General features: G+C 41.1%; 3 protein-coding genes across 6 annotated transcripts; all 3 read left to right on the top strand.

Moving 5' to 3' along the window:
* Positions 1–6,963: 6,963 nt before the first annotated feature.
* Positions 6,964–9,793, top strand: selenoh (selenoprotein H). Its single transcript, XM_034884330.1, has 4 exons — positions 6,964–7,189; positions 7,589–7,715; positions 8,123–8,265; positions 9,673–9,793. The coding sequence occupies exons 1-4, from the start codon at positions 7,174–7,176 to the stop codon at positions 9,789–9,791; spliced, it is 405 nt and encodes a 134-aa protein (XP_034740221.1). The 5' UTR covers positions 6,964–7,173; the 3' UTR covers positions 9,792–9,793.
* Positions 9,794–11,484: 1,691 nt separating this feature from the next.
* On the top strand, positions 11,485–14,860 carry clp1 (cleavage factor polyribonucleotide kinase subunit 1). The gene is made up of 6 exons (XM_034884253.1): positions 11,485–11,606; positions 12,262–12,536; positions 12,692–12,799; positions 12,903–13,022; positions 13,597–13,734; positions 13,871–14,860. Exons 2-6 carry the CDS (start codon positions 12,264–12,266, stop codon positions 14,555–14,557), a joined length of 1,326 nt encoding a protein of 441 aa, XP_034740144.1. The 5' UTR covers positions 11,485–11,606; positions 12,262–12,263; the 3' UTR covers positions 14,558–14,860.
* A 1,066-nt stretch (positions 14,861–15,926) lies between these two features.
* On the top strand, positions 15,927–26,109 carry zdhhc5b (zinc finger DHHC-type palmitoyltransferase 5b). 4 transcript variants are annotated; one of them, XM_034882760.1, is made up of 13 exons: positions 15,927–16,266; positions 17,846–19,312; positions 19,619–19,740; positions 19,974–20,131; positions 20,524–20,696; positions 20,851–20,953; positions 21,078–21,169; positions 21,437–21,569; positions 22,065–22,173; positions 22,443–22,549; positions 23,408–24,330; positions 24,419–24,442; positions 24,786–25,125. In XM_034882760.1, the coding sequence occupies exons 2-12, from the start codon at positions 19,164–19,166 to the stop codon at positions 24,435–24,437; spliced, it is 2,088 nt and encodes a 695-aa protein (XP_034738651.1). In that variant the 5' UTR covers positions 15,927–16,266; positions 17,846–19,163; the 3' UTR covers positions 24,438–24,442; positions 24,786–25,125. The 4 variants fall into 4 exon arrangements, with proteins under 4 accessions (XP_034738651.1, XP_034738650.1, XP_034738648.1 ...); XM_034882759.1 differs by lacking the exon at positions 24,419–24,442 and having other exon boundaries at positions 15,931–16,266; positions 24,786–26,109; XM_034882757.1 differs by lacking the exon at positions 24,419–24,442 and having other exon boundaries at positions 15,931–16,068.
* Positions 26,110–26,302: the final 193 nt, after the last annotated feature.

Here is a 26,302-nt window from a genome sequence, read left to right on the forward strand (position 1 = left end):
AATGCCAACGTTATAATGAAATGTCCAGTCTGGGGTGTGTTTTTTACGTTTTCTTGCTGATACAATTGAGGTACCATGCAGCAATTTCCACCTTGTTTCAGTTTAGCTGCAGTGGATGTTGTAACCACACGAGTCTTGCTTTGCCAGACCTACCTCCACAGCACTGCGAAGGAGGGTCTGGCTAGTCCATTCAGCATTCTGGGATGGGAGAAAAAAGTGCTCTGCTTTATTGCCATTCCTTTAAACCATCATAATTGTCATGGGCTGAGCTAAACCACAGTGCCACGGTGCTTCTGCAAAATAGCCTCGACTAATTAACTTGTTTTGATGGAACATGTGTACATTCAAAGTTGTATTAGTCGTGCTATAGAAAATTCAGATTGGAGAGATAGTCTAGCAAGATGTCTGGATTTACCTTACCCAAACCAAAAGAATCAAACGTCCATCAAAAGATAGCAATGCAATACCGGCACACACCATGCTGTGTTTTGAAAAAGGATCTATCTTCGTTCTATCTTATCGTAACTATCTTTGTTCCCAAACTACTACTGGTACTATTCACAGTTATTTCTCTTTTCATGCCAAAGTACTGACTGTGACAAGTTTACACTTGCTCCCTGGTGCCTGGATTCCAGTAGTATTATGTAAGGTAATTCAAGTAAGTTTTTCTTTGACATCAGGTGTTCATGCTTCAAAGGAATAGTTTGACAATGTGTGAAATTCACTTTTGCCATAGATGAGATGAGAAGAGTGTTACCACTCATACAGCTTGAGGGAAAGTGGTGTCAATTTTCTCCACCAGAAAGCAAATAAGCATGTTTCCCAAAATGTCTAACTTGTGCTTTAAGGATTTAATAGAACAAGAGCATGATTTCTGACGGTCAAGGCTTCATTCATCCGTGGGTTTAGACTTGTCACGGACATTTTTGTAATCAAACAATTGAAATATCCCTGTTGTTGTCCAAAATTGTCAAAGGAAATTGGCCTATAGCTATTTAAGCTTTTGATGAACAGATAGGCAATGACCATGTCACACTCAAAGAATCATAAATATTTAACATTATCACCAATGGCATGGTACAAATTCATTGTAAAACAGCTTTCGAGGCAGCTGTGAAGTTACATTGTGTAAAAGGACATTTAGTGTTTGTCATAATTTCACAGAAATGTGCAGATGGCAGTTATGGATGACTGTGGACATCTATAGTAACATGGTTGAACACCTCCACAAATTAACATGAAAAACTTGGATCGTGGCCAAGTGCTTCTTCTTCAAGGTTCTATTTTATGACATAAGTGTAGGCGTTGGCCCTCTGTGCCTGAAAGCAGCGGCCTGGGTGGTGATGGGACATATTTACTGTTTTTTTTTCTGGTGGAGGTAGGGTGACCAGACATCCCGAAAAATTTGGAACAGTCCGAAATCTAAGCAGTTGTCCCAAATCCTGAATCCTGCCCTAATTGTCCCGATAATTAGAGCAAAGTCTCAAAAGCAGACATTCAAGTTATAGTCTGATAGAACATTAAAAACTCCTGGTATTCAAGTTGTCCTGCAGCCTGCTGCCGTTGGCTGTGACGGTATGTAGGCCCTACGTGGGTGGCTAGGTGCAAATTTTGATAACACGCATGGCTATTTTTCAGTCATTCATTGTTAAATGGAGGCTCAGGCTGGTTTGCCTGGACCCGATGAACACGTAGCTATGAATCAAAAACGTCTTTGCAAGTACCGGAAGGACTGGGTTGGGAAATACACCTGGATTACTGCAGTTTTACAAGATACAAACAAAGCGTTTTGCAAAGTATGTGGAGTTTGGTATTTCACACTAACAGCACAACTGTACAGACCAACCATTTTACCCATTCTCATCCGGTCACCCTATTTGTGCAGGATCCCCAAAAAGTTATTAGCAGAGAGAATTTCTCTCAAGTTGTCAGATTTGGATGATGTGTGCTTGTTCCACACTGTGCCAACTCATTCTCCCCCAACTCTCTAGTCTATTTTTTACTTGTCTCTGCCTTTTTTCCTCGCTTTTGTGTGTTTGCCTGCTTTTCATGTGTCGTCACTCAGTCTTTGTCTCCACTCCAGCACTTCTCTCTCTCTCTCATTCTGTCTTTTTCTCTGCCCGTCACTCAGTCTCCCCCATGCTTGTCTTGGCCAAGGCTGTGTGTTGGCTGTGAGTCAATGTTCGTTTGCGTGTCATTGGCGTTTGCTGACGTACACCCTAACACATTGTCGTTTACAGAGGATGAACCAAAACTTGCACCATGATGTCAGACGACCCAAACTGATTTAATGTTTATTAATGCATTGTTACAAAGCCACTTATTGCTGTGTGTGGTTTCTGTTAAAATCATTACATAATTATGCTTTTTAAGTAATAGGTAAATCTAAAAAGTAACTAGTAACTGTAGCTGTCAGATACATGTAATTAAGTGTAATTATAAAGTTGCGATAAATGGAAATTAGGTGAAGTACAAGTATTTACAAGTAGTACTTAAGTACAGTACTTCAGTAAATGTACTTAGTTTAGTTACTCATCACTGAGCCAATGAACATCATTCAAGAATTTACTGGAAACAACACACATTTTATTATTAATATACCATAAATACAACATTTTTATTAATTTACTTAAAGTGTCTTTAGAATCAAATTTTAAAAAACAGCAGTTTCCATCATGTATGGTTTTAGTTTTTGAGAAACTCTGGAGACTCTTTTATCTTGTTTGAAAAGACATATATGATGGAAACATGCTGTGTTTCACAAGATGTGAGCAACATCCGTACATACTGTCAGACTGTTCGAACTGAAGGAATGTAACTGCAAAGCAAGTCTGACTTGTGTCAGTGTGACTCAACAGTTGCTGATTAAACGTCCTATATTAAGTTAAGTAAACTTGTTTGACCAGGGAACTTAACTCAGTTGTTTTTTTACAAATAACTTATTATTATCCATGTTTAGTTCCGTTACCTCACATTTTAAAAGCAGTAGGGTAACCTGTTTTTATGTTGAACCGGCTTGCAATGTTTCACAGTATATATTAAAAAGTGGTTAACAGCTTAACTTTGAGCCATTTAAAAAGGAAAAAAGCACAGCAGCATTATCAAACAATTAATCTTCATAATATATCTACGAGCTGGAGAATCCTATAGAATCAGAAGATAGTATGGTGTGGCTGAGAGCAGTAAACATACAGGATAAAAAATACCTTAATTAATGAATGAAACATCTGCCTTTTGTTTTTGCTCCTCTGCTTTCTTGTTTGTATTCACAGAAATATGTGCGTGCATGCATGAGTGAGTGCACTCGATCACAGGACTACAAATTGTGCAGTGTGGAGGCAACCAGAAATTTTGCATCCGGTCTTGAGTCAGTCAACCATCAGAAAAGGAGAGTGGGGTGAAGACAGGGCACATCTGTCGACAGTCTGTCCACTCCTCTGAAGCTTTAATCACACGGCTAAAAATACACTGCTACAGACTGCAAAGACAGATTGGGGTCCAAAGACCCAGTAGAGATTTGATGTGTCTTTGTGTCTGGTTTGATTCAAAGAGAGTGACACACTGAGTGAACAATTTGATTTGGCAAAGACTAAAAGTGACTGCACGGTAAAGATGAAGTGGGGGGGGTTTGAGTTTGTTGTGAACAAAAGAACAGTTAGGCCTATTATATGAGCGCTTGTTAGTCAGCACAACGCCTCTCTCTGGGAGGTTGCAGATGCCCATGTTTGTTGGCAGAGACGCAGCTTCTGACGTCCTTTAGAAAATTTGTTTGAGTGCCCAAAAATGTGACTGCCTCATTCACCATGAAAAACACGTGCATTGGTTATTACTATTCCGGTAACACCATATTTGCACTTGACTTTGGAGTACTCAAACACATCCGTTTGTTGTTCTGCAAGATTTTGTTTCACTTTTTCCTGTTTGTTTTGGTTACTGTCTTTCTGCCGTCCCTCACAATTGGAAATTAAGAAAACATTTAGAGACATGGCAGCACAACCCTTGGGACCTGCATTCATCTGTCCCACTGTTGGCATAGGACGTCACACAGATCTTCAGTTGGAATAGCCAGAAGGTGGATTTGATCTCAAAGTGTATCTAGGTTTTAGATGAATGGGATGATGCAGATATAAAGACAACAAAGCTCCCAATATCACGTTTGTGTATTAGAAGTGCATCAGAATCTGATTTACGGTTAACGTGTTTATTTATTGGGAATTTGCGTCGGTGTATTTAGTGCACACAATGAACATATTAAGGGAATAAGCAATAAAGCAAAGTACTGCTACAGTCAAGAACATAAATACAGAATATATATATTATAATGAAAAGTGATGACAGGATACTAAAACAAAAATGTAGAGCATAAGGGAAAGAAGGAGAACTTAATGGTTTTGTGAAGGGTGTGCAGAAATTTTAATCAGGGGATGTAGAAATGTACATAGTAGGTATGATTTGTGCACTGTTAGTCTAAGTTGTGCTTTAATGTAATGCATGGTGACTGTGGGTGGGTGGTTAGGAATCTGTCAGTTGGGGTGCACAGGTCCTGGAGAGACAGAAAAAACAACCAATCACCTTTTCAGCAGACTAAATGAAACACTGCAGTCTGCCGTTTTCCTTTGTGGTGGCAGACTGCAAACCTAAAATGTGTTACATTATATGCAGCCTTTTATGTCATTGGCAAATCAATTGTGATACAATGATATGAAGAGGATCTGGGACGTAATTGCCCAGGCCTGAGTACCGATCTTGACTGACATGATGTATGGTCTAACATTCCAGAATAATCACAAAATCCAGTCAGCTTTTCAGCTCTCTATAACTCCAAAATGTGCTGTATTTGCTGGACTTACAGTTTATGAAGAAGATGACTGCAACCCGTTGGAAACCACCTCTTGACTTGTCTGTCCGTACATGGACCCTTTCCTTTTTGGATGTAATGTATGTGGACCTTTCCACAGCGCGCATCGATTGAGCTCTAGGAAAGACCCTGGACACTTGTCACAACATAGATGATTCTTTAAGGTACGGGCTGTAGCCTTGTGCTTCGGCCAGGACCTCAACCTGTGCATGTGATTGTCTGTCCGAGTGTGTGTCTGTTTATGCATGTGTTTCTGTGTGTCTGTTTCTTGATGTGTTTTTTTTGTCTCTCTCCCTCCCAGCATTCTTCTGTGTGGTTTTTTGTTTGTTTAAACTCTGGGACGCATTTCAAATGTCTTAGTGAATTGTTTGTAATAGTTTGTTTATCATTTCTGAATATAAAAAAAGAAAAAAAGAAATGTCATCGTTCTTCTGACCGCTTTGGAGGAGGGTGTTGCAAAGCCAGACTACAAAGTTATTAGACTTTGCAGCAACCTTAAGTTGTCATCAATTAATGCTTTGTTTGAATTAGATTGACAAATCAGCTTGTTGTAGAAACATGCAATAAAACAGTGTTGAAGATAAAAACACAGTAGCCTTGACTGAAAGCTATTTTCATATGGAATGCCGTTTTATTCAATAATAAATAGATAAATATGCATACATAAACACATAAATAAATGAATGAATAAATGTATAAATATGCTTTTGAAATACATCATGACACAAATGAATTAGGCAATAAATACTTAAATAAATGTAAATATTCATGTAAAAGTGAATCAATTAGTTAAATAAATATATTTAGGTTTTACTTTGAACTACTTCATTGTACTTTTATTTCATAAATCCACATTTATTCACTTCTGTGGACTTTATTTCCTAATACCACATTCATTGATTACCTTCTCTATAAATTTCTAATTCTTAAATGCAAATCAGGGGGCGTGGCTCTCTGACTGGCAGTTTGCGATGCTCTGTACTCAGCCGCACAGTCACCTGTTCTGGGGTAACTGGGGTAAATTCCGGGGTTCAGTTTAATGTGAATTAAAGCAGTGGCATTAAGAAGAAAAAAGTCCAGGAGAATAAATAAATGTGGATTCATGAAATAAGTCTTTTGAAATAAATAAATGTGGACTCATGAAATAAAAGCACCATGAAATAATCAAAGGGGCGGCTGTGGCTCAGTGGTCATTGTCGAAGTGTCCTTGGTGCTGCGCATCGGAGTGTGAATGTGTGTGAATGTTTATCTGATGAGCAGGTGGCACCTTGTATGGCAGCCCCGGCCACAGTGTATAAATGTGTGTGAATGGTGAATGTTACCTGTAGATGTAAAAGCGCTTTGAGCAGTTGTTAAGACTGGAAAAGCGCTATATAAATACAGCACATTTACAAATAATCAAAGTAGAACCTTTTAATGTATTCACTAATACAACTAATTAATTCATATTTGAATATTAACATTTTAGTTAATCATTTATGTAATTATTGATTTTTTTTATTAATTCATTTATTTATATCATGATGTATTTCAAAGGCACATTTGTTTATTTATTTATTCATGTATTTATGTATTTAATCATTTATTTACGTATTTATCCTTTATTTAATATTGAATAAAACGGCATTCCATATATTCACTGGCATCCTTGTTAAAAAGTGAGCAGGTAAGCCAGCTAATCTTCAAATCAGGCAAGAAACGTTCACAACAATGAATGAATCAATCAATCAATCAATCTAATCAGACTTAGTAGTTGATTATTAACAACCATTCATTAAGCAAACATGTTGAACCGTTACATTGACATGTTAACTGGCCTAATGTAGGCTATAACCAATATTTCAGTCAAGAACACACCTTTCATAGATTTAACCTCATAGTGCACAAATTAATATCATAGGCCTATATGCTGATAATAATGTAAGTAGCATTCAAAGCAGTCAGGGAGCACAATGCTAAGAAAAAAACAATCGGTATACAAGAGTGGGTCCAGAGTAAAACAGTTGAAAATCATGTTCGGATGATTCTGAACTGAAGGTGGAGGCTGGCGTGGTGGAAGCAAATCTTTGCCAGCAACAGCAGCGGGAGGTGTAGGGATCAAACTAGGGATAAGGAGGCAGTAGTTATATTTAGGCAGAACCGCCTTGATGTGAGAATGGTTGTCATGGGTGTGATAGAGACGGATTTCAGAGGAAGCTTTCCTAGTTGACACTAATAACGAACATAACAAATGGTTTAGTCCTACATTTTGAAAACCCCTTCAGCCAAAAGGTTTTGTACAGTCCACACATGCGCGCGAAAATTTTGTAACAACAATGGCGTCTAAAGCAGGTAGGTGTGTTTTATAGCATGAAAACTTTCTTTAACTGTCTGTGTATAACATAAATCGGTTTTTAAATGTGTTCTGTGAACAAAGATAACTTCGTTATTTAGCTAGCAGCATGATAGCAATTCATCGTATCTAGTTTCCAGTTGATATATAGGTACAGTGTGTTATAAAACTTGTTCTCTTGTAGTCTGCTTGTTTGGTTGCGATGGAAGTAACGTTAGTGGAGCAAAACAACCAAACTGAGGATTTAATGATGAAAGAATTAATATCAACCAGTTTCTCATTTTAGTCACAAACGTGTTTAATGGTTCAACGCTATGACTCGCTTTTCTAACGTTATCCTCTACAATATTCCCTTGCATTAGTCAGTATTGAAATAACCCGTGTTTACATGTGTTCAGGTCGCCGAGGAACGAAGCGCAAAGCCGAGGTTGAGCAGGCAGAAGAGGAGAAACCATCTGTGGGGGAGAAGAAGGACAGAGGAGAGGGGGACGGCCAGGAAGGCCAAAGGGTGGTCATTGAACACTGGTGAGTAACATAGTGGTGTTAGCTGTAGGGGAATAAGCACTTAGAAGACATTAATCACGTGTAAAAGTAATAGATTCAAAATGTTGTACATGTCCTAAACTGTAAAGTAAGCAAAAGTAAAAGTATTCCTTGGAAATTTCTCTTCTACTTTTACTGAATTTATTATTACTCATGATACTGATGAAAGTATCGGCAGCATTTCAACCAAATTTCAAACCAAAGCATCCTTAACAGTTAAAGAAAGTATTTTATGGATTCACATGTGCAACCAATAGATCCACCCTCATATTCAAAGTTTTACTTGCGGGAAGTAAAACAGTAAGACACATAGTTGCTTTATCTCTCTCCTCATTGATGACTTTAGTACACAGATGTCTGCCTAATGGTTGATCTGCTATTTCTGGCAGTAAGAGCTGACGAGTGTATGGGCGTAATGCTGAGGAGGTGAAATCTGCTCTCCTGGCAGCCCACCCTGAACTGACTGTGGTCTTCAACCCTGAGAAACCTCGCAGAAACAGCTTTGAGGTCACTCTGCTGGATGGAGGAAAAGGTGAGGAGAACATAAAAGAAAAATCTAAGAATAACTCCGCCATTTGGAGTCCCTAAAGAAATACATTTTGCACAAAGAATGAGACTGTTTGCTATCCTGGTTCCACAACGGTGTAGCAAGCTCCCCACTAACGTCAGGGCAGCAGAACACCGTACTGCCGTCGTCAGTTGGAGGAGCCGTCAGCGTTCAATTTAGCAGTTTTGACTTGTTGAATCGGCCAGTGGGCAGTCAGACTCAATTACCAATCGAATTGGTGGAGTGCTTGCTCTTGACTAGCGAATCAGTGCATGAGAAAACTGAAAGTGACAACGCCAGTATGTTCTGGTCAACGCGTTTTCTTTTGTTCAGCGAGTAATGACAACAACGATCCTTCTTGACTAATACCAGCACTCTGATTAAAACAATGACTGACTGATGTCGCTTTGGTGTTTTTCTATGCACTTTTTTGACCAAGCTGCCATATTGGGGAGATGGGTGCTGGCTGATCAGTCCGACTGCCTTTTCTGCCGATGGTCGGCCGTTGGGTTGGTTTGGCCGGTTTTCGGCCGTCCAAGAGTATACCAGACAGAGACACAGCAGACAACCTGCAGGTGGAGGCGCTGGAGACAGGCTCGGACACATACACGCTGCGGGCCGCTGGGGACTTGTCAATCCTGCGGAGCAATTTTAGGAAAGTGGCTGTGTGTACAATGCACAAAACATCAACACCAGTACAAGGCTACAGCTGTCCACGGACACGGACTGCGGAAAGTGTGTCGGAGCTTCCCGGACGTCTGAACTGAGACTCCGTTTCTTGCTTGTCGGTCAACGGTTAATGATTGATTAACATTTAACTTCATTGTGCTTTCTTTTGGGAGGCCGGCTGCCAAAAACTTGCGACTATCTTAAAATAGCCTGAGTTAAACGCTAGCTATAAGTAAACGGAAGGTAGTGGCTGGTGTGACTTCCAGTGTTTGTGTGTGTGCGTGTTGCAAAAAGGTTTTAAGGAGAAAGTAGGCCTATCGACGTAAATATATTGTCGAAATGATCGGTATGGGAAAGATACGTCGGTTACAGTTTAGAATGTCGACATTGATAAGTTTTTTGATTAATCGTCCAGCCCTAATTGAGTGCACTTATTGTAAGTTTCTTTGGATAAGAATGTCAGCTAATTTCAATAAATGTAACAAGCCCCCTATCTAATTGGCCATAATGTGTGTCCATTGTTTATTGTGGTATGTATGATTATTTTAGTCCAAAGTTTAGAGGTAGGTACACCGGTTGTAGGTCTTCATCATCTTAAATGGTCTTGCGGGCATGTGACCTTACTGATGTTCTCTTGAGGATTTTGAAACACACTAGTACTAATGATTGTGTTCTATATTGTTGCTACAAATGACACTGTACTCTTATGTCTCATTCCTATAGAAAACTTACTGTGGACTGGAATAAAGAAGGGTCCGCCTCGGAAGCTGAAGTTTCCTCAACCTGATGATGTGGTTGCTGCTCTGCAGGAGGCTCTGAAGGCTGCAGTTGACCCCCAGTGAAGGTTAGTCATTTCAATGCTATCAGACAGAATAACGTAACAAAGAAAAACGCTAGATACAAAAATCAATCAAGGACTGCACTGTCACACTAAATAATTGTATAATTATATTATATTTTTTTTAAGTGTAAAACAGTTCTTTCAAATTAAGAACCAAAAATGGATTCAGCATCCATCTATACATACTCAGGCTATGCAGAGTTCGTTTTGGAAATATGTCTGTCTACAAAGTTATGTAGGTTGTTGATTTTGTTTTAGTGTGATTTTAAATATGATACATTACAAGGGAAATTTGTTTTCACTATTTATTCTTTACTGCCTTAGTTATGGACAATAATTAACTTATAGTTGTGTTCCCTAAACTGTATACAAGCATTTGTTTATTCAGTGTTGTATGTTTTACCATTTATGACTCAAAACACATTTACTCATTGCTTATTAGTTGTTTTACCAGCATCTTCTAAGCTCCTTTTTTAGCAGTTGATGCTGTTTTCCCCGGAGCCGTGTGCCATAGACTAAACTTGGATTTCCTTTTGTGTCTTAGTCCTTTAAATCACCAGCCTCAAAAAAGCATTAACTGCTAGTTAGTCGAGCTTATGACACAATCTTCAGCTGTTCAGTGGCAGGGTAAGTGGTTTGGACCCCTCTATATAAAATGAAATTAGCAGGTCTAAAATGAAATGCACAGTTTGCTTAGAAAGTTGAATGCTAATGTAAGCATACATGTGAATTCAGGTTTAGATAAACCACATCCAATCAATTTAATTAAATTCACCCCCTCTTTTGCAGAAGTGTCGCTGTTAATGGTTGAGACTGATGGTCTTATGTTACCTATGGCCGTAGTACACAACAGTGATGTTTTAGGGATGTTTATACTAAAGAGTTTAACAAAATAAATGATTGTCTTACATGCAGCCTAGAGTTCAGTAGATGTGGCAATTAGAAGCAGAATGACGAGGAGTGACCAATGGGATGTTCTCAGTCCGTCCTCTGATGATCCAAGCTCCAACAGCTCACATCTCCTGGATACATGGTGACACCTAGTGGAGCATCTGCAGACACTTCTCAGATGCACAGTCCTGCTGTCTCAACAGTTTGTTTGTTGTGCTTTAAAACAAATGTTGGGTAAATAAAGTGTGTCTTGTTCTGTAATTATTGTGTGGGTGCATGTTTGGTGTAGAGAAGAGTCACAATAACATAATAAAATCACAAATATAATTTTTGCTGGTTTGTATTGATACAAACATTGAACACATCTCTGTTAACATTCCGGAATGATGCATTTTCTACTTTTCCACTTTTGATTAGCTTAGTGACATTCAAATCTCAGGATAACACTTCTGACCATATAACAAATGTAAGCAAGTCTTTGTCAAATTAAACTATTCTCACTTGCAGCTGTAAGTTTTAGTTTTGTCTTTCTTGACCTAGTTTTGTTAGCGCCACAAAGGTTGTTTTTTTTCAGCTGAAGTGAACATGGAACATAAAAGATAATTTACAAAAGAACTGAAGAAATTTGTGTTTTTGAGAACTTTTTTAGTATCTTAGGCAAATTGACATAATGGAGAGATGTCATTTTATTTTTTTAGTATACATATCAGCCAGTCTGGTACACACTTCATACCACTTGGTGGCGGTAATGCACAAAATCGTTTTTGCCAATCGCCAAAAAAACTAAGAATAAGAACGTCGTCGATGATTGGTTGTGGAGGGCGTGACTTCATTATCCAGCGACCAGCAACGCGAGCTTTTTTATTTTACAGTCTATGGTTGGGAACCTATTTTTCATTCGACAAATAAACTTCAAAATTAGTCCGTAAGTACTATATTCTTAAAAAAAAAAAACTTGTAGACATACACCCGACAAAATGGGAGCAGTTATTGACATTTGGAGCGTTTGTAGGCTGTCATTCTGTCTTTACTACTAAAATGATTAGGGCTAAGTTTGCTACGGCTTGATAACTGCTAGCTAGCTGGTCGAGATAAACTTTTATCTCACATTGTGCTCATGGATAAGTACATATGTTATAAGATCTTCCAGATTACTCACTATAGCCATTGCTTTGCCCAAGACTGGATTTTCTCTTGTACAAAGTAGCAGAGATGTCTTCTTAACCTCAGGTTGAGATTTTAGATATATATCTTTAGATACTTTATCCATCTTAATTTCAGTAGCATATAACATTAGTGTTTATTTATCTGACTGTTTACTACACTACGCTGCCTTTTTGGCTTGGTCTCTTGTGTAACAGATGTAAAAAGAGCTGGTTAAATAAACCTCTGTATTTATTGAAATTTTATTGTGTCAGTGATTAGTCCCAAAGAAATATATTCGTACAACATGGAAATTAACTTTAAACGTATGGCAGTATTGGAGACAGTGTGACAACTTGTACTGTGTATGCATGTAACTTTTCTTTTCAATATGTTGTTATCGCTCTGTGTGTGTCACATAGACTTTCTCTTATTAGTCATGGCAACAGAGGGTGCGGAAACCGCGAGTGAAGAAGTTCCGGTACCTGGGAAGGCCAGCACCAGGTTTGACCTGGAGAAGGAGACTGAACTTAGGTTTGAGGTGGAGGCAGGGGAGGCAGCAGAGCAAGTTGATCTGGAGCTCCTCACAGGAATGGCTGAGGTGTTTGGCTCAGAGCTGAACCGCAACAAAAAGTACACATTTGGACCGGGCTCCAAGATCGCAGTTTTCACCTGGCAAGGCTGCAGTGTGAATCTTTATGGGAAGCCAGAGGTGAGCACCTGGACGAGGGGCCCATGCAAATGTGTGACTGTTCTTAACTTAACAATTAGATATGGTATCAAAATGTAACCCTGTGTGGCTTTTTGAGTTTGACGTTTAATAAAGGAGAAGCTTAAATAACCAGTGTCTCTCCCTCATCACCACAGGTGGCTTATGTGTCCAAGGATACTCCCATGCTGCTCTACCTAAACACACATGCTGCCCTGGAACAGATGAGAAAACAAGCAGAGCGGGACAACGAGAGGGGGCCGAGGGTATGTTTGAATAAAAAAAACACTCTTCAGGGGGTGTATATGAAAGCTGGCGAGATCCCAGAATATGCATTGTCCATTAAACTTAAATAATTAATCATCTCAGGTGATGGTGGTGGGACCTACAGATGTGGGGAAATCGACAGTGTGCCGGCTACTATTAAGCTATGCTGTAAGGGTGGGCCGGAGGCCAACACTGGTGGAACTGGATGTCGGACAGAGTGGGGTAAGATGAATGGGAGTCATCGTGATGGACATGTGACACAGACTAAGAAATTAAAGGAATAACACTATCTGATATTTAACTTATTTTGTATCATCTCACACATGTAGCTTAAATTCTAAAACTACAGCACACACAGCATCTGTTTCCTAGAATAGTTTTAAATGCCTCCTCTTGTTGTATGAGCGAAGCATGTACATTTGGTTATTTCAATCACATGTACAATAAGTTCTGGAAAACAAGTATATTGAGTTTCATTGTCTTAACGGCGGGAAAAATAAAAAGAGGTGTAGTATTTCTAGCACAATATTTCCTTTTATTATCCTTTTTTTCCACAATATTACTTTATTGTATCTGGAAGTGTTGAAATCTTAAGTTTTAATGCTGTTTGTCCATTAAGTGGACATATGCCAGTCAGAGTAGCTATTCATGCCACAGTTTGTAATATACCATCAAAGTTTATAGTTTAATTTCCTCATCCATAACAATCATAGAGTGCTCCCACCCTAATCAACCAGCACTGCCAAGGGCCCATACAAATCTTAATATCAAGTGTTAAGTACATTCTGCTCCCCAGGTGTCTGTACCTGGGACAGTGTCGGCACTGTGCATTGAGCGGCCGGCAGACGTGGAGGAGGGTTTTTCAGTCCAGGCTCCTTTGGTCTACCACTTTGGCTCTACTACCCCAGGGACCAACATCAAACTTTACAATAAGGTGAGAAAAGAAAGATTGTGTAGCATGAAAGGATGAAGCCAAAAGCCCACTGTCAACCTACAAATTTAGTCTGCATTGTCATCAGTTACTGTTTTTCTCTGCCCAGTTTAATCTATTCTTTTCTCTTAATGTGCAGCTGACGTCATGCCTGGCCGATGTGTTTTCCCAGCGCTGTGAGGTGAACAGAAAGGCTAGTGTGGGAGGCTGCATCATCAACACCTGCGGCTGGGTCAAGGGCTCTGGATACCAGGCTCTGGTCCACTGTGCCTCAGCCTTCGAGGTGGATGTGGTGCTGGTGCTGGACCATGAAAGGCTCTACAATGAACTCAAACGAGACCTCCCTCACTTTGTACGGGTTGTGCTTCTACCCAAGTCCGGAGGGGTGGTAGAGCGCTCCAAGGAGTGCAGGCGGGATACTCGTGATGAGAAAATCCGCGAGTATTTCTACGGCTTTCGTGGTGTGACCTTCTATCCATTTTCCTATGAGGTGCGTTTCTCAGATGTCCGCATCTACAAGATTGGTGCACCATCCATCCCAGACTCGTGCTTGCCACTGGGAATGTCTCAAGATGACACACAGCTAAAGCTGGTGCCTGTGACACCAGGCAGAGACCTCACATATCATGTGCTGAGTGTGAGTAGTGCTGAGGACGGAGAGGAAGGTGCTAGAAAGGGTATAGTCGAAAGCCCTGTGTGTGGCTTTATTGTGGTGACTAATGTGGACACCCAAGCACAGGTAATGAAAGTGCTGTCCCCAGCACCTAGACCACTGCCCAGACACACTCTACTTATCATGGACATCCGCTTCATGGACATGAAATAAAATGAATTATTAAAGGGAAGAGGACTTTGTTGCAAAAGAAGTGGGGATCATTTTTAGGAGGAGTTTTGTTAGGAAGAATTTTGTTTCTTAATTGTTTCTTTGTAGCTTGTAAGGACTACAGACGGCAAAAGAGAAAAAGATTTAAGTAAGGAATTTGGAAGTTGATGTAAATTTAATCCCCATTTTATAGACCACACTGTACAGATGTTTGGATGTTTTTATCAGTCCAGGAATTCTATTCTTGATAATCTGTTTTATGAACATTATTTTTCTCATTAGTAATAAATGTTTTAAATTTACAAAGTTTGGTTTTGTGTTAATTATATTAGGTTCCATTTCAAAGTTTTGTCATATGCACAGTAAGGAAACCAGTTACTTCAAATATACAGAATAAAACAATTTTAAAAGGCAGTGTTGAAAAAGAAACGACAATAATAATTCCATGGTCACATATTTATCTATCCTACATATGTACTGTTGGTTATGAAAGCAGTGTGTTTTTACAAAATTACAACTTAATCAAGCCTGTGGAAAGTCTTTACAATTCCATGGCTTCACAGTAGGTTTTTCAAAAATATTTCCACAAGGCCTTGTCCAACAATGCAAACTTATTATGAATGTGTCTGAGAAATGGCCGACATGGCCGGTCTTTTGTTGTATCTATCCTGTAGTGTTCATCTCTGTTTGAACATAAGATGGGCAAAGCCATTTTGACATGTCATTGCAGGGAAAACAAAGATGTACTTAATAGCATTTATTATGGCCTGTTCCATTTGGGTGGACCAGGGCCCTGGCATGAACAAGCATGCAGGCCCTGCTCACTGAAATGGCTGTGACACTAAATAGAAATCAAATTAGTTTGATCAATTTTGCCCTGTTAAGACATGTCAAAATGGCTGCTGTGCAAAGGACCTAACCCCTAGCAAGTCAATCTTTGTTTAATTGTTTTTTAGCAATTAATTTATTGAGAGCATTTGCAGATACAAACACATACAAACACACTCAACTGCAAAGATAAATACATAAACAATTAATAGCCCAGGGAGTCTGCAAAGTCCAGCAAGGCTGATCAATAAGCAGTCCATTTCATAGCATCAATCACTTAGAAGAGTTCCATCCATTCAGTGACGTTAGGTCATAAGTATTGAATATCTGCAGTCTTCAAAACTGTACAGTTCTTTGAATATCTTATAGAGTCCAAATATTCATTGACGTCACTTTCGAGCACAGGAAACAAATGTTTAAAGTCCATGAACTTACATTTATTGATGTGATATTTAGCAAGTAGAAACAGCAAATTAATCTACATTATCATACATGAGTTGTTTGAGCTGTTACTTGAGACCACACCTGCTCCCTCTGATTGGCTGTTCATCCCACCTGAGGGATGACGGACTAGTTCCGGGATTCCGATGTCGGCCTAGCATGCGAGCTAACTAGTTTGCTAGCCGCTAAACTCAAGGAGGACCGTAACGACCCACACCGCTCAGGCAAGACAGCTCCTAGGTTTGGTATTAGCTATGTCCTGTTCGTTTTACCAGCTCTTCGTGATGACTGTTTACTGAACGTAGCTATGTACATGTATGTCGTAGGCCGCCAACGAAAGTGTTGCTAAAGCTTTCACGCTAGCCAGGTAATGTTAGCTTACTTTTTAACGTTAGCTGTGGTAAAGGACTGAGCAGTGTCGCAAAAAAAACTTTCGAGGCTAGGTAAGAGCTAAATGATTGCTAAGTACTGGTCGCGTTTAAATGTGTCATTATTACATTGAACGTTATTACATCGAGCTAAAACATCACAGCGTATATTATTTTGTTTTAAAAATGTATTTCAATGAGGTTCATTGTGGTAACGTTAGTTATCTTGACTGAGTCCGAGCAGCCCTGGCCTGTTCAACGCTTGCTCAATTTCAACGGATGATCCAAAGATGAAGTGAGAGTCACTCAAATAGTATATTCTAACAAGACATCAGCTAGCAACTGTTAGTGTGTCACCGTTGCTGGAAGAAATGTATTTAGTTGGCTTGATCGGGCACTTTACGGTGTAGCTTGCGTACTGCTGATTGTTGTGGTGATATGACAAGCTCGACACAGGTTTTAGGATTAACATCCATTATAGTCGGGGGGCAGGTCAGATGATTAACAATTGACACACTCGGCCATAGCTCTGTGTTTGTTAGTACCATAGACTGACAGTCTACGATTAGTACTAGTGATTGCTGAAAAGAGGGGTGTGTCCAAACTATCAGGTTACTCTGGATCCGTTTTCAGTGTGTTCACACCCCACGGACTACTTTTTCATGAGGAGATAAGGGAAGTGTGTGTGTGTGTGTGTGTGTGTGTGTTTGTGTCAAAGACGCCCATGCCAGGATCGTCACAGATCGTTGTCTTCGTGGTGTTTTGAATTTTCAGAAGTGGGAGGGGTTTCATTTTTCCACCTGACGGCATTAATGTGTGTGTAACAACAGGAGGCTGTTTAACAACACTGTTTATGAGTGAATGTGAGAAATGCAACGGCACATAGTGTAGCGCAAGATTTTGTAGGACATTGCAGAGTTGGTTAGTCAACCTGATTGAAGCCTTAGATCTGTTATTTAACCTAACGAGACAATTTAGTATTGGCAATCAGGTTTAAACCTGCTAAACAAACATAGGTATTTCATAGATGGCAGTATTGTAAAAACTTGTGTTGTCCATTCTGTAATTATGTACGAGGCAACAACCATTTATGATGTATTTAATCTGCGGTAGCGTCGAGATCCGAAGTGACTGATGTATGCCACTGTGGTACAGAGGCATAAACCGACCCCCTGGCGGCATAGACCACCCACAGTGGCATGGCAGGCAACTGTTGGTTACTTTACTGTTTGTCACCAACAGTTGCCTTCAACTTCCACCTGCCGTTAAACGGTGGGCCGGTGAAACACACGCTGAATGCCTTTCCGAGGAGCTGCACAGTATGCATTTCGGATCTCGGCATCACGCTTAATCTAACATGTATTTTCTCGATTGATCTGTAAAATAGTGAAACATCAAATGTCCATCACAGCTAGCTAAAGCCCAACCTGCTTTTATTATGTAACTTACAGTTAAAAACCCAGTGATTTGTTATTTCATTTGATTTGTTATTATTTGTGAAGCGCGAATATTTGAAATAGTTGATTGTTGAAATAGCCGCCAATTAATTTAATCAAGTACTTGATTCAGCTGTAGTTAATTTGTTTATACCTACCTTTGGCTACTGATGAATAATTTTAAATTTAACAATAACTAGTATTTTTTTGGTTTACAGGGGCATCCAACAACTGACCCACAGAGCCAGCGCGTGAAAGAAGAAAGGGGGACAAAGAGAGACTAACATGCATCAGACCACATAACACCACTGCTGCCCATGGCTTTGTTTAAAAGATGCAAAATGGGAAAGGATGTCTATCTGCAGAGAATTTGGAGGTGGGAGAGATCTCTTCACACAGACCTGGCCAAGTGCGGTGACACCTTGATGACATGCACAGGGCTTCTTTTTGGAATGAGTTGATTTTGTCCCCATATTGACAAAAAGACTAAAAGCAGGGTTCTCACAAGAACCAGGGGACTCTGCATGGAAATTTAAGCGATCGTCTTGTAAAGGCAAGGCTAGACATCTTTTTTTTTTTTTTTTTTACTTTTTTTATCAGCTTTTTGAAAATTCCAAATGGACTTGTGTTTCATGTTAAGCGGCTTCATGCAACTGGTTTAAAAGTGAATGTTTGTTTAGTTGTTTTCCCTTGCTGACTTAGTTTGAAACGCTGGAACTGTCCCTTCTGCCGCCATCCTCAGTTTCTTCCACCCACCCAGTGCCTAAATAAGCCTTCTCGGGACAATCGCAGGAGTCGTCGTCAGCAGCTGCTGCGCTCAATCCTCTGCCTGTTCTCCTCTATGTGCTTCTGCTCGTAGCCTGCTGGCTATCCACCCACTACCTCTTTCATTTTCTGCTCTTTTGTTTTTATATTTATTTTCTCTGCGAGGCATAATCAAACCTTAAGCACAGTGACGAGCATTAATGTAAAAACTGAGTTTCACGAGTGGAGATAAATCTAGATTGCTCTAGTTTCAGTTGTGTGTGTGCGGGTGTCAGTGCTTTTTTGTTTGAGCACAAAAGTGTTACGGTTGCACTGGTGCCGGGGAGCAGTAAGGTTAGATTTATTTATATTGTTGCACCAAATACGGTTACATTAAAGCCATACAAAAATATTTATGAATTACCTACACATATTTTTGTATCACATTGCTCTTGTATAGTTTTGCTTTAACAAGCCTTTATTACGATTATACACTCAAATTAAATATTTACAACAAGCTGTACACATGCAAGTAAAGCTGTATAATGCTAGATAAAGCAATCCTCTGATTTTAAGTGATTTATATTAGTGCCAGGAGACATTTAGTGTAAGAATCCCTCAGGTTTTCGGTTGCTGCTTTGCATAGTGTTTTCTTTTCCAGTCTGTAGTCATGGCTCCTCCTCCCAAACAAACCACATATTTGCCATTTTAACCTATAAAGCGCCAGTTACAGTAGGTAGACTGTAGATATCTACCCCTCTCTCTGTCTCTTCTCCCCTCTTTCTGTGTCTGATGCCGGGCTTCAGTGGTGGGGGGGTTGGGGGAGGAGTAGGTGTCCCTGCTTCTGCTCCTCCCCGTCCATTTCGTCCCAGCCGATATGTCCCGGTGTCTGCAGCCACCACTTTCCTTGTCGGATCCACCACCCTCTTCTTCTGCTTTACGTAAGTAGCTCTATCTTCAAATGAGTGTGTGTGTGTGTGTGTGTGTGTGTTTGAGAGAGCCTTCTGTTTTGTGCCACTGAACAGCTTCAGTGGAGCTGTTTCGGGGGAAGTTGCCTAACGAAAGCATTAGACATTGTGTGGAGTGCTACTTCTTATCTTGCTCATCTTTATATAGTTTATTCAGACCTGCTTACGTAACAACTACTTGCTGCTCTTGGATACGCCTAGAAATTATGTGGAAGACTTGTAGTTATTGCAACAAAATATCACACTGTCAATTTATGTTCATCTTTCTTCATGCTGCAGGTGCCCGTGGTTGTCAGAGTATTTCTCCTCTGTCATTCCCATCTACACTGCTGTGATCTTTCTCTTCACCCTTGCCAACTTCTGTATGGCCACTTTCATGGACCCTGGAGTCTTCCCGAGAGGTAAACACATGTGAACAGTGTTGGTATGCAAGTCTTTCCTCAAAATTATAATATACTAACATGCCATGTTATTGCATATTATGCAGTACTTTTAAATACATAATGGATAAAATTAGACTGACAAGAATCAATACATTAGAAATGATCTGAAATAATTGAAACATTATGCAGGAGGAGCATTTGTTCAGGTGTTATGTTAGTGCAGTATGAGTGTTTGTGTCTGTTGTCTTTAGCGGAGGAGGATGAGGACAAAGAAGATGATTTCCGTGCTCCACTCTATAAGACGGTGGAGATCAAAGGGATCCAGGTGCGTATGAAGTGGTGCTCGACCTGCCGCTTCTACCGCCCGCCGCGCTGCTCGCACTGCTCCGTCTGCGACAACTGTGTGGAGGTACACACACACACACACACACACGACCGCACGCATACACTGTATATATCATGGGCTTGTATTGGTAGTCATAATTAGAAATTGATTAATTTCACGGTATTATGCAAATACAAGGGAAAGTTATACAGGGAAATTGGGTTTTTACTGTACCTATTTATTTGACTTAATGTTTGGATGTTAGGGTTTTCAACACATTCTTGGCTTTGTAATTATTACTAGTCTACTTGATATAGATATATCCCATATTCTTAGTTTGCCGTGTGTGCGTCGGAGGTAGACATTGTCTGATTGTGATGTGTTGTAGTTGTTGCCTATCAATATATTTCCTCTCTGTCATATCCTTGTATATATTGTGCTTGCACAGTCTTGTCCTTGACCCTGTGCTCTCTCAGGATTTTGACCATCACTGCCCTTGGGTGAACAACTGCATTGGTCGGAGGAATTATCGGTATTTCTTCCTCTTCCTTCTATCACTTACCACCCACATCGTTAACGTATTTGGCTTTGGTTTGGTTTACGTCCTGCACCACCGGCAGCAGCTGGACACGCCGCATGCTGCTGTAACGTATCCTTCACATGGCACACTGCCGACATAAAGATGCGGGACAAATTATGTGTCGACCTTTTCACATTTTATTTAGCTTGTGTCTTTTACCCTGGTATTTGTTTTGTTTTACTTTGCTTCATTTGTTGTAACCTCCTTGATCCTCTCCTCCCAGTATGGCCGTTATGTGTGTGGCTGGTCTGTTTTTTGTGCCAGTTGCTGGCCTGACCGGGTTCCACATGGTGTTGGTGGCCCGCGGTAGGACCACAAATGAACAGGTACATACAAGACCTGGTTGTATGCATCAAATCTTGCAGCCCTGAATCCATCCAGATAGTTCACAATTATTTTTTTTAAACGTGTGCCATGGAACGGTTTTCTTCCCACCCCCTATCACTGCAGGTGACAGGGAAGTTTCGGGGAGGTGTTAACCCTTTCACCAACGGCTGCCTGAGGAATATTTCTCATGTGCTCTGCAGCTCCCAGGCCCCCAGGTCAGCCTTTCTCTCTTCCCCGCACTCATCTTTTTACTCCTCTCCTTTAACACTCTTCTCCACAACTTTTTTCCACTGCCTCTTTCTTTCCATTGCTCTATATCCTCTACCACACGTCCAACCCCCTCTTTTATTGTTCTCACTTGTCTGTTTATTTGATGGAATATTTGAGTGCCTTCAGTGTGAGGGGCTTCTGGTGTAGGACTATGTTTGTCAATAGAGCAACATATGGCTAAGCCTGTTGTTCAATGCTTGTTCCTCTCACAGATACATGGGCCGGTGGCGGAGCCCTCAGGCAGTGGATGTGCAGCCACCATTTGTTAGACCGCCTCTCACTGAGGCCCAGCTAGAAGCCAAGGTCCTGGACAACGGCATCCAGAATGACAGACACAGCACCCGGGTGAGTGATACTAAATCTAACAAACCCAATCTACATGTGGAAGTTTAGATGTCGAAGCTCAACAGAGTGTCTCAATGATTTTCATGTTATTCATAATTATTGGTATTTACTGTATGCTTGACTATATACATTTTTGCTGTGTAACGAATGAGAAATTGAAAAAAAACATTGTACACATGGGACCTGCCAAAGCTGTCATCACATGTTGGGGCCTAATTATTTTCTATTTGTCTAGATTTTATAATACATTTTCATTTTAAAATATTAGCTGGTTGTATACAGATGCACTGGAGCATGTGACAAGTTAGTTGTTCACTGAATATGACGTGTAAAGCCCCGGCCATTTCTAGCACTTAATGTAATTGTTATGCATTTGTTGACTGGCTTGGTTTAAATTTCCAAAAGAAGGGTTGAACACTGACCAGATAACCCCGTCCCAACCCTGGTTAGGGTGTGAAAGAGGTATTAGATGGCTTCTCTTTGTGTCTTCTCCAGTCCAAGAGCAGTCTAGATCAGGTTGAGAGCCAGTCAGCTGATGCAGAGCCTCCACCTCCTCCAAAGCCAGAGCTTCGTTACCCTGGCCTGCCCCGTGCTGACACAGAGGGTGAGACACACACACACACACACACACACACACACACACACACACACACACACACACACAACACACAAGTTAAACTAAGTAGTTGCAGTGGTTGATCAATACTAACAACTTGTGACATGTCACCTGACATGTCAACATTTGTTAATAATGATCATCCAGCGCAGCCCACTTACTTCAAGTGTTTTAACTCTTAAGTAAAAAGATGAATGTTTGCTTTCTAATCACAAATGCACTTCTCTAAATGTCAATTTTGTCTTTTTGCCACTCAGAGAGCAGCTTGTTGACTGAAGCTCCACATACGCCGTCAATGTACAAGTACCGACCACCCTTCAACAGCCCAGGAAGGAACCACATTGCCCTCACGCATCCCAACAAGGTACATGTCAATATACACTCGCACAGACCTCAAGGTATTGGGTATAAACTATTCACATAACATTATGCAGATACTGTATATTAAGAGTATTAAAGGAACAATCATCTTAGAGTGACGCTATCCGCATTTCTTTGCCTAATTGGAAACACATACACATGTAAAACACGCATAAATAAAAATGTATTCTTTGAAATACATACAGGCTTTTTGATTATTACATTGCAAGCTTCTTTTAGCATTTGTAAAAGAGTGATGTGTTTTACCTTATTGCAGAAAAAGTGAAGAGGATAGAACAAACCGTATTCCATACATTACTGTAACAGATGCTCTGTTGGCTGAAAAGCCTTCGTCCTTCTAATTTCCTTTGTGGTTAATACCATGCCCCTCTTTTTTTTTTTTTTTACTTTGAATTGATCATTCAGTGGCCATCGGTTGATCAGTAAGTCTCAGCTAGTCTCATCTGTGTGTATCCCTTTGGCTGTCTCTGTGTTTGAGTGGATCTATCCTTTCCCCTGAGACTGCATTGACTGGAATGTGAAGTTCATGTACCCTATATATATTTGTCTATCCATTTATGTGTTGATACAGTCTTTGATATGCAATGTCAGTGCTTGTTCAAGCCAGTCAGTGTTTCCAATCCAGTAGTGTAATGATGGAGGTGCACTGGTCAAGCATCCAATCTCTTCCCACCACTCTTTTTTTCTGTTAGAATGTGTAGAAAATGGTTGATTTTATGTTATCTATTCCTAAGGTAACATGGGAATTTTCATCTTTCTATCCTTCCTCCTCACTCCTGCCTTCACCTTCATCACACTTTCCTTCTACCCCTCTACCTTTTTGTCTTTCTTTTCTTCTCAGATGATCCGTGGCGAGAGTCTCGACTCTCCCTCTCCCTCCATCCTCCTGTCCAGCCGTCAGCCTAGCTACCGCTCAGAGCCGAGCAGTCTGGACGGAACCACGGGGGTAGGAGGAGGTGTAGGGGCGCGCAGAGGGGGAGGGGAGAGGGGTGAGTGCCCCGGAGGCCCTTGCGGGACTGCTGGGGTGATGTCAGGGGGCATGTCAGGTTACTCCCTGACTGGGCGCTCCTACACCTCCTATCCATCCTCTCTGGTTCTGTCCACTGGCGGCTCCCACTCCTCCAGTCTGCGCTCAGCGCACCCGGCACATAACCCGCTGGCTACGCTCCAATCAGAGGGCACCACAGACACCAGCTACAAAAGCCTGGCCAATCAAACGCCTCGGAATGGCAGCCTGTCCTATGACAGCCTTTTGACGCCATCCGAGAGCCCAGAGTTTGAGTCAGCTGCTCACGAGCTGTCGCCGCAGAAGCCTCGTGCTCCGTTTTCCTCAGGTCAGCCTGAGGTGGTGTCACCCAGTAGCCCGCTGCAGGGCTACACGTCGCCCTTCCTCTCAGCTCAGATTGCCCAGCAGAGGGAAGGGCAGCTGCTCCAGGGCTCTGCCACTTTCTCCTCCCCCCACAGGGCCTACCTGCGTGCCGTCAGTCCGCCCCCTCCCTCCTCCTCTGGGCCACCTGAGATCCAGCACCTGCTCCAGCATAACCAGGACTCCTCTTACCGAGCCCCTCGTAACCTTTCCTCCTTGTCATCTTCCCCTGGGGCTCGCTCACTAGAGCCCCCTGTCTCCCCGCCACCTCGCGGCCTCTCGCTCGGCAAGTCCCAGTCTTACGTTGGGGAGGCAGGGTCTCAGCACAAGCCTCGGCCCGCAGGAGGAGGCGCTGTGCTGGGAGGGGGAGGAGTCGGAGGAGTGCATCAGGCTCCACAGTGAGTAGTGATCCATCACCTGGTCTGTCAGCCTGCTACTCTTCCTTTTCTCCTAATTCTCTTCTTCTTCCTCCCTGGTTTGTGTCAGCCCTCCTCTTCCTCCCTGATCTGTGTGAGTCTTCCTTTTCCTCCTCCACAGTTTAGTCAGTCTTAGCTTGTTTAGTGTTTAACAGTTGAAAGTGTGCATGGAAGTTGAACTGTGTGGATTAGTCAGTATGTGTTTAGCTCTGTGAAAGCATGCCTTACCAAGCTCCTAATGACTTTTGTCCTGTAGCCTTTTCTTACTCACCAAATGCCTTACAAAATTGGTGGTAGAGAACCATTTTTCTGTTTGTGTTTGTTTATTTGTTAAAGTAGAACCACTGACCGCCGCACCATTTATCCTCTGTCCTCACACCTAATCTGCCCCCCCCCCCCACTCCTCCTCTACCTTTTCCTGATGGCTGTCCTATCAGATCCACCTCTCGTCCAGTCTTGGCCAATCACAACACATCCAAACCAGGGGGCGGAGTGAAGAAGGTGACAGGCGTCGGAGGGACCACATACGAGATATCGGTTTGAGTGACAGACATCCTTCACATGTCTATCGCAAGGAGAGGGCAAATTCACTGGACTGCTTCCACTCGTCTTTTTCCTGTGCTGGGCCTTATTCATGACTGCAGCCTCCTGAAAATGACTGTTTTCCGCGGCAAAAGACTAAAGGAGCAGGCCCGTCTGGTACTCCCTTTGTTATATTTGTAACACCACTGGCCGCTCTTCTCTGCTAGCCTTTGCAGATTTGAACAAAGCGTAAAAGGGAGACACTGGTTCATTTTTCACATGATCGAGTTGTCTCCATTTAGCCACTTTGTGAGCCATAGACCGATGTGATTATCATCACGGTTTGGTACAGACATGTCTATAGAACACGCATTACTATTCAATGATTTGCTGTTTTATTTGGTACATTAGCACACAGAGTATTGACCACCCTGTCCGACACTTAAAGTAAGGATGGCCTTTATCCCGTTGATTTGGAATTTTAAGAGGACAGATTTAGGACTGTTGACCAATAGAAATGTCTTCTCAACTGTCTGAACGGACCACACAACCTGATATCGATAAGAGAAATGTCCAATCTATAGACACAGTATCATTTTAGTTTTATAAAATCTTTTTTTTAAGTATTGTTTTATATAAATGTATAAAATCTTACAGATTACTATTGGGTCAATTAGTCAGGTATTGAAAATGACTATGGATGACGGTGGCAGATGTACTGTGTAATTATTCATGAGCGATTTCAAATCAGTTGCCTGTTTGTATTTAATGGCTGCATCAGCCACTCGTGAGCTCGTGCTGGGATTTTCATCGTCCCAAGGGAGTGATGATCGTTGGACAGGTGGTGGACAACCGAAGCTGCAAATAATTGAGCAAAATATTCTGAAAGCCACAAAGAAATTCTGAATTACAATTGCAGCACAAGCATCTTTGTGGAATGTATGCCTGTAATGTTTATGCTAGAGACCTTATGCAAAATCTGTTAGTAGCTTTAAGATCATTGTTTGTCTTTTTGGTGTTTTTTTCTTCTTTTCTGTGATGTTTTGTCCGTCAGTCAAGATGCTAGCAGAACCTTAAACCTTTAAAAGATGGCCGGCCAAATAGGGGCAGCGAGGGAAGAGCTTATTTATTTTACCAGACAAGACAACCTTGTAGTTTTTGGGCACAACTTCAAAACAGTCTCTACCAGTTTGTTCTTTCTTTTTTGAGAAAAGAATTATAAAGAATCTTTTATGAAAATGAAACTGTAATTGCAGTATGCCACTGAAAAGAATTTCAAGGAAGGAGAGACAGGTTGAAGAGTTTTTTTTTTTTTTTTTTTTGCCTTGAGACCATTCATAGTGAAGTCTGCACACTTTAATTTTTTTTGTTATTGCTTTTTTTTTGTACACTTTTCCAAGGAAATAAATGTAAGGCAGATTAGAATTTTTTT

This window comes from Etheostoma cragini, chromosome 10 (assembly GCF_013103735.1).
Source record: "Etheostoma cragini isolate CJK2018 chromosome 10, CSU_Ecrag_1.0, whole genome shotgun sequence".
NCBI lineage: Eukaryota > Metazoa > Chordata > Actinopteri > Perciformes > Percidae > Etheostoma > Etheostoma cragini.

Bases quoted from the DNA above. Each gene is read 5' to 3' on its own strand.
- clp1 (XM_034884253.1), top strand. From the start codon at position 12,264: ATGGCAACAGAGGGTGCGGAAACCGCGAGTGAAGAAGTTCCGGTACCT. The intron at 12,800-12,902 runs GTATGTTTGAAT...TAATCATCTCAG, and splicing joins ACAACGAGAGGGGGCCGAGG to GTGATGGTGGTGGGACCTAC. The intron at 13,023-13,596 runs GTAAGATGAATG...TCTGCTCCCCAG, and splicing joins TGGATGTCGGACAGAGTGGG to GTGTCTGTACCTGGGACAGT.
- zdhhc5b (XM_034882759.1), top strand. From the start codon at position 19,164: ATGCCGGGCTTCAGTGGTGGGGGGGTTGGGGGAGGAGTAGGTGTCCCT. The intron at 20,697-20,850 runs GTATCCTTCACA...CTCTCCTCCCAG, and splicing joins ACGCCGCATGCTGCTGTAAC to TATGGCCGTTATGTGTGTGG. The intron at 22,174-22,442 runs GTGAGACACACA...TTTGCCACTCAG, and splicing joins GCCCCGTGCTGACACAGAGG to AGAGCAGCTTGTTGACTGAA.